This window comes from Oreochromis aureus, linkage group 6, assembly GCF_013358895.1.
Source record: "Oreochromis aureus strain Israel breed Guangdong linkage group 6, ZZ_aureus, whole genome shotgun sequence".
Classification (NCBI taxonomy): Eukaryota; Metazoa; Chordata; class Actinopteri; order Cichliformes; family Cichlidae; genus Oreochromis; species Oreochromis aureus.
Window position 1 is genome coordinate 5,387,105 of NC_052947.1, and position 7,953 is coordinate 5,395,057.

Sequence of the window (7,953 nt, forward strand, 5' to 3'; positions counted from 1 at the left end):
TATTCATGTGTTCATTCGCTGTTGTTGTTTATTGTAGAGTCAGTAACTGTAGCTGGTAGTGATGTGACGTTCTGTATCGAGGCTTCAAAGCTTGTGTCGAGTAATGGAGGGGGCGTTTCCGCGATGCGCGTAACGAGGCTTGCTTCATTTATGGGAGGAGCTGAAAATTATGACGTCTGAAGCCTCGCTGCCTGGCTGTACCACGTGGCTGGTTCAGGAAGTGGTTCAAACTTTGCCGCGAGCTATGACAGCGATATAAACCCCTCAGACTTCATTCAAAATGTGGGTGTTTGATGGAGAGTTGCGGTTAGTGAGAGTTTGGAGACTGTTTGGAGACAGTTTGGAGAGAGTTTGGAGGTTTAGAAGAGTGAGGAGAGAAAGTCAGGAGAGAATGGAGCCAGCAAAGAAGAGGAGGATGTCCTCCTCTGTGTGGGAACATTTTGATCTTATTCCTCCCAACAAGGTATGTAAATTTCTACAGAAGATATATTTTCATAATACTGATGGTGCAATACAATTTATGTTAAGCTGTCTTTACTTTTGTACAAGGTGAAGTGTTTGCTATGTGCCAGGGAGCTGGGATATAACAACAACACCTCATCCATGCTTAGGCACTACAGAGCTTTGCATGAGAATAAGGGGAATACCGATTGTGGAGCAAGACCAGGTGAGCCATCAAATGCCATGATAATATAGCATGCCGTAATGTTACTAAATGATATAACAATATTATACAACTGTAATAAGTTACGTGTGTGATATTTATATTTGTGCTTTGTTTTTATTGTCTTTCCTCAGGAGAACAATCTCAAATAGATGAAGACCTGGTTAGCATGGTGATTGAGGACTCCCAGCCATTTAGCATTGTGGAGGAGAAAGGATTTAAAAGATTTGTTAAATTCATTAAATCCTAGCTATGTTCTCCCCACTAAAAAGGTCATAAAAGTAGTGAAAATTTAGTTTTTACAGAATAAAATGTGAACAGGCTACACTACACACTGCTTCACAACCACGTCGTACTTTTAAACAAAATGTTTTTTCTTTCCTTTAGGCCCTGAAAGTCATGGTGGAGGCCAGGTACCAGGAGATGAAGGAGAAAGCTAAGGCCAGCATTGAGAAGGCAGCAGCTGTGAGTCTGACATCAGATATGTGGACCTCCATCAACACAGAGGCCTATCTTGCAGTCACCTGCCATTTTGTTGATGAGTCCAGCACATTAAACACCGTTGTTTTAGGAGTGCAATATTTTCCTAATGCACACACTGCAGAAAATATTGCACAAGTGAAAGGCTCACTCATGACAGAATGGGCAATTACTGACAAAGTCACATGCCTAGTAACAGATGGGGCTGCCAATATGGGGGCTTGTGCAAGGGAGCTACGACTCAAACATGCCATATGCATAGCTCACACCCTGAACTTAGTGGTGAAGAAGGCCCTTGACCAGACCCCTGAGGTCTCTGACATCCGAGCCAAGTCCAGGAAAATCATGGGATATTTCAGGAGCCCCAGCCAAGGCGGCCAAGAAGAAGACGACGGCTTCCAAGCCGAAGAAGGTCGGCCCCAGCGTGGGCGAGCTGATTGTGAAAGCCGTGGCCGCTTCCAAGGATCGCAGCGGCGTGTCCACAGCCACCCTCAAGAAGGCTCTGGCTGCCGGAGGCTACGATGTGGACAAGAAGAAGGCATGTGTCAAGACTGCCATCAAGAGCCTGGTGGCCAAGGGCTCTCTGGTGCAGACCAAGGGCACCGGAGCCTCCGGATCCTTCAAGATGAACAAGAAGGCCAAGAAGCCCACAAAAAAAGCCGCTCCCAAAGCCAAGAAGCCCGCCGCTGCAAAAGCCAAGAAGCCGGCAACAGCCGCTAAAAAGCCCAAGAAAGCAGCGGCAGCCAAGAAGCCCACCGCTGCTAAGAAGTCCCCCAAGAAGGCCAAGAAGGCCAAGAAGCCCGCTGCGGCAGTGGCCAAGAAGGCCACCAAGAGCCCCAAGAAGGCGGCAGCCAAGAGCCCCAAGAAGGTGATCAAGAAGGCTCCCGCAGCCAAGAAAGCCCCCACCAAGAAGGCCGCCAAGCCCAAAGCCAAGAAGGCGGCCACAGCAGCCAAGAAGAAGTGAGCTGTCAACACTCTCTCGCACTCAACAACGGCTCTTCTCAGAGCCACCACAGCAACACGCGAGAGCTCCTTCCTCACGATCACGCAACACTTTGTTGTTGCTGTTATTATTGTTTTTATTGTGTGTGTGTATTTTTATTTTATTTTTTTTACTGCTCTGTGAATGGTGATGAATGATCATGACAAACCTTTCATTACAAAGGAGTGTAGCTTACTTAGGCTCTCATGTCATCTAAAAATTTACTTGGATGTAAAGCAATAATCAAAAGGAAAAAGAGCTGAAAAGTGTGTTTTAGTTTTTTTGCAGGAGCTCACTGTTCATTTCTCAGGCTACCAGACACTGTAGTCATACAACTATGAGATTTCACTAGACTGTATTTTTTCGGTGCTTCAAAATGAAGTTCCTTCTGCTTCCATCTAGTTTTCACATTTTTCAGTTTGTGTCCAGTTGACACTGACTGTGGAATTTGCAGTGACTAACTCATATCTTGTTCACTCTCAAACTCTACAACAGCTCTTTTCTGTTTTTTCTTGACTCCCTTTCTCCACAACTTTTATTTTTAAAGCCTTTATTGACAAAATACATGGCAGTTTACATCAAACACACACAAACATGACTCCAGGAAGAGAGACTGTCCAATTGGTTTTTTCCTCCTCAGCTCATCGACAATGTTTTAACAAACATCTCTCTTAGTCATTCTTTGTTCAATAACGACTTTAGCTCCTGTTTTCCAGATGTGGGTATTAATTGTGCACATAAACAGAACACCACACCACCACCCCCAAAATCACACATTTGTTCCTGAAATAAACCATACCTGACAGATTTTGTATTGTTATCAGTGTCAAACCCCACAGTAGCCATTTTCTCTGTTCTATAACAACGTAACATGAAATGATCCAAAGTTTGGTCAGTGTAGCATGGGACATTTCTTTGTGGACAGCTCCAATGAACCGCTGCTCTGACAGGAAATCGCCAAAACATAAATACTAACTTAAACAATAATTTAAACATTACGGATATAATCTGACAAATTATCTGTCTGTCATCAGTTAAATCAAAGACCAGAATGATGGGTCACCATCATGCCCAAAGACATTCAGCTGGCTCGCCGCATCCGCGGAGAGAGGGCTTAAGCTGTCTGCACGCTCTCCTACAAACAACGGCTCTTTTCAGAGCCACCACACTCGCACCAAGAGCTCACTCCTTTCTTACTATTACACCAATCTTACACTGACAGTAGATTCACTTAGTGTATCAATCAGGTATTAAAAAGAAATCTATTTATAGCAGTGTACAAGGTTTACCCTCGTTAAGGATTAAAAGGGACTGAATTTCAAAAATGTAACAAGAATTTTTTACATTTTACCATGTCACAACTTCACACTGCCCAAATCTTCACCAATAAAAGTACGTGCACAGAGAGTTAAGCAAAGCATCTGGGAGCAAAACAGCAGTTAGCTTTATTTCATTTTAACCCACAAGACCGGAGGAGGTGACTAACTGACGGTCAGAGCCGCTAACACATCTGCAATTAGACAGCCACAATGAACCCAGTATACAGCCCTGCACCAACAGGGGGTCCCCTTTACCAACACTAAGGGTATAGGTTATCCAGCTGGATTTCCTCTAGGATACGCAGCAGCTGCTCCAGTGTACACTCCCAACGTCTACGCAGGAGCAAACCCAGGCTTCCCTAATGGCTATGCTCCAAGCGCTCCTTTCAAAGTGTCCTGCTCTCCCAGCACAGGGACCGTCCCACCATACTCCTCCTCCCCAAACCCCTACCCAACTGCTGTGTACCCTGTCAGGAGCACCTACCCCCAACAGAACCCTTATGCACAGGCACTAATACCTTCACAACAACAAGGCCCTTACTACACACAGGCTCTGTATGCTCCACCGCCTCATGTCATCCATCACACGACAGTGGTCCAGCCCAATGGGATGCCTGCAGCAATGTATGCTCCGCCTATCCCTCCTCGCAACCATGGTGTCGCCATGGGCATGGTAGCCGGCACCACTATGGCCATGTCAGCTGGAACTTTGTTGACAACTCCATCGCCAGCGCCCGTCGCTCCCCACCCAGTCACAATGCCCACATATCGGCCTCCTGGCACACCCAGCTACAGCTACGTGCCCCCGCAGTGGTGAAGAGAGAGAAGCGTCCGGAAGATGGTAGATATGCATTCACACTCCAGTGTTTTTCTCTCGTGGTGACGACCTGCCCCGCCCTGGCAGCGTCCGCTACCAATTCTTCTTCTTCCAGCATAATGTGAATCTAAAACCCAACTACATAGAGTCCCATTTGGATAAGCAGGGGGTGACAAATAGGCCCATCCCCACAACCCCTATTAATGGAATAAGGCTGCATTCCATACCCCCACGCCCCCACCCCCTCAGCGCCAGCACCTCTACAAACCTGCTGCATATCTCACGTCAAACTGCAAAGCCTCCATGCAAACTCTATGTGGACTCTCATGCAGGTTTTTATAGCTTAAATTCTTATGTAGTGAAAAGGGAGTTTGGAATAGTTTTTTTTTTTCTTTAATTTGGGGGATTAAATATGATGTTGAATGCATGTGTATATATAGATTTACAAAGTAATGCTAGCTCAATTCTCCCTGCTGTGACAGATGCAAATTCAATAAAAGGCACAAATCCAAAGGAACTTAGAAAAAAAGAGTAATAATCTGCAATGCTGAATCACCAGTGACTATGTCTTAAATGTGAAAGAAAAAAAAGACAAGAAACATTTATTCATGCAAAAACATACCTGCGCCGTCCATCGCGGGCTAAACTGTACTATTTTTCACCGCTTTGTGTTTAGGTAAGTGGTTTTTATCGTTTTCTTTCAGTGATGCAGTGTTTGCATAATGTCTTACCATTTTTGTATTGTAGGAACAAAAGATGGGACTTTGAGTTTGTGCCTCTGTGACTGGTGGCCAATCCAACACTTTTACTTTTTCTGGCCTGTTAAACTTTCTTTTTTTTTCATTTAAACAAATGGTGTTTCAGTTTCTTTCTTTTTTTCCCCCCCTAAAGTCTGAAGCTGCTCCTGCTTGGGTGATATATGATGTATTCACTTATTTTAGCCAGAAGTGTTCTTGGTGGGGAACAAGTATAGGAAGTTATTAGAAGTCAATTGCACCCATTTAATAGGAGTGGATGAGCAGGAAGTGTGTGTGTGTGTGTGTGTGTGTGTGTGTGTGTGCGCGCGTGTGTGTGTGAAAGCGGGACTCGAACGGAAACCATTCTGAATGGTGCCATACAGTGCAACGTGCTTAGAATTTTAGACTTACATGTCACTCTAATGAATTTACTCTTAGGCAGATTTGAAGCACTACATCATTAAATCACCGCTAAACATGGACATGTTAGGGCACCGTAATGATATTAAACTCCATTTGTGAATAGCACTACTGAATGAAGGCACTAATTCCAAACGGTTTGTAAAAGATATTTGACCTTTTCCGACATCGCTCGCTGTCTTACCTCAAGTCTCCAGGCTAAAAATCCACCAATGTCACTGTTTCAGACATGCTTTTCTATGTTGCCTCGGTCACCTCAGTTAAACATGTTTTGTAAATGTTATTTTTGTGACTTTGGTTGCTGTTTTGTATTCTAAAGAAAGACCAAAAATAAAAACAAATATAAGAATAAAAAAAAAAAAAAAAAAAAAAAGTACATGCACAAAAAGGCTATGTAGGTCATAAAGGTCAAATTTCGCCGTTACACAAGAAGCTTAAAATGAGTTTTTGCAACACATTGCAAACATTTTAGAAGCATGACCAAAAATCTTCTTTTTTTTTCTTTTTTTTTTAAAGAAAATGCTAAAACAAACTCATGTATCCATAGCTTCATCCAACTCCACTCTGTGGTGAAATTTGTCTATCAGTTGTTTTTTGTCATATTTCTGTTGTTGTGTAGCAGTTTAATATAAAACGTTATAACGTTTCGCCAGCATTACAGTGGAGCAAATGAAGGACAGATTCTGATTTTTTTTGTTTGTTGGTTGTTTTTGTTTTAGAAATTCGAGGAAATAAACAAACAAAAAACAACAACAAGGACACACACAAAAAGTTGTTTTTTTAGCTAACGATCTTACTATGAGCCATCATCCCTGACCACCATGCTGTGTACATGAAGGATGTAAGTCTCTGACAGCACAGATTTTTCCTGTTACACTGAAAATTTTATAGAGAAGTTAAAGAAACCATTTTCTTAAGTGCTTTAAGAAGCTCTGGAGTGTATGCCAACTGACACAAAGATAGAGGTGGGGTATCCTTGACAGACTAAGAGTTTTTTAATTCAGTCATGTGAACATTTTTCTATAAATTTGTGACATATATTGACTGTGATTAGTCAATAATCACATTTGTGCTCTCTAGGATTTGCTGACCTTAGTCTTTTTGGAAGGTTAGAAAACAGATGAGTATAGACACTTTGCAGTCCACTCTCAACGGTTCTCATTGTGCATTTAAGAGTCCACTAGCAGTTAGGTTATTTGGCCACTAGCTGGATCTGATGACCACCTAATTTCTGATCTTTACTAATATTGAGATATTAGGCCTTTTCTGTTGCTTTGGATATGCAGATATTCCTGCTTTCTGCCTGTTTAAAATGGCACTCTGAGATTTTATTGTGTGAATGCCTCACACAATAAAACATTTTTTCTCTCATAATATCTTTGTTTGGCACCAGCTGCCGTGAGACCCGGTGGCGAAGGTTCGAATCCTACCTGTGACGATTGTCACACATTTTCCCCGCTTGCATGCACTCTGCTTCAGTGTACCCTTTCACATACAACCATCTTAGTATAGTATTTGTATTTGTGCTAAATCATTGCATTCTTGTTAAGTTATCATGTCTCTCTTAAGTCACAATAAATTTTTCTAGTTGTGCCTATGCCAAGAGGCACACATATTACTATTCCTCAGATTTATTATTAAGTGTGCTTATGCCAAGAGGCACACTTATTACTATTCGTCAGATTTATTATTAAGTGTGCCTATGCCAAGAGGCACACTTATTACTATTCCTCAGATTTATTAAGTGTGCCTATGCCAAGAGACACACTTGTTACTATTCCTCAGATTTATTGTGTGGATGCCTCAACGGCATCCACACTATTGAGTTCCTGTTTCTCTTTATTGAGTTCCTGTTTCTCTTTATTCTTTATTGTGTGCATGCTGATTAAGCATCCACACTATTGAGTTCCTGTTTCTCTTTATTGAGTTCCTGTTTCTCTTTATTCTTTATTGTGTGCATGCTGATTAAGCATCCACACTATTGAGTTCCTGTTTCTCTTTATTGAGTTCCTGTTTCTCTTTATTCTTTATTGTGTGCATGCTTATTAATGATCCACACTATTGAGTTCCTGTTTCTCTTTATTCTTTATTGTGTGCATGCTGATTAAGCATCCACACTATTGAGTTCCTGTTTCTCTTTATTGAGTTCCTGTTTCTCTTTATTCTTTATTGTGTGCATGCAGGAACTCAATAGTGTGGATGCTGGTTAAGCATCCACACTATTGAGTTCCTGTTTCTCTTTATTGTGTGAATACCTCACAGGCATTCACACTATTGAGGTCCTGTTTCGCTTTATTCTTTATTGTGTGGATGCTGATTAAGCATCCACACTATTGAGTTCCTGTTTCTCTGTGTGGATGCCTCAAAAGGCATCAAAAGGCATCCACACTATTGAGTTCCTGTTTCTCTTTATTGTGTGAATGCCTCACAGGCATTCACACTATTGAGTGCCTGTTTCGCTTTATTCTTTATTGTGTGGATGCTGATTAAGCATCCACACTATTGAGTTCCTGTTTCTCTGTGTGGATGCCTCA

The 7,953-nt window shown here is 42.2% G+C and overlaps 1 protein-coding gene and 1 pseudogene across 1 annotated transcript; both read left to right on the forward strand.

Annotated features, from left to right (window-relative positions):
• Positions 1–628: 628 nt before the first annotated feature.
• LOC116317047 (histone H1-like) lies at positions 629–2,108 on the forward strand. Its single transcript, XM_039613144.1, has 3 exons — positions 629–667; positions 1,052–1,129; positions 1,473–2,108. The coding sequence occupies exons 1-3, from the start codon at positions 629–631 to the stop codon at positions 2,106–2,108; spliced, it is 753 nt and encodes a 250-aa protein (XP_039469078.1).
• A 1,429-nt stretch (positions 2,109–3,537) lies between these two features.
• On the forward strand, positions 3,538–4,856 carry LOC120440692 (annotated as a pseudogene).
• Positions 4,857–7,953: the final 3,097 nt, after the last annotated feature.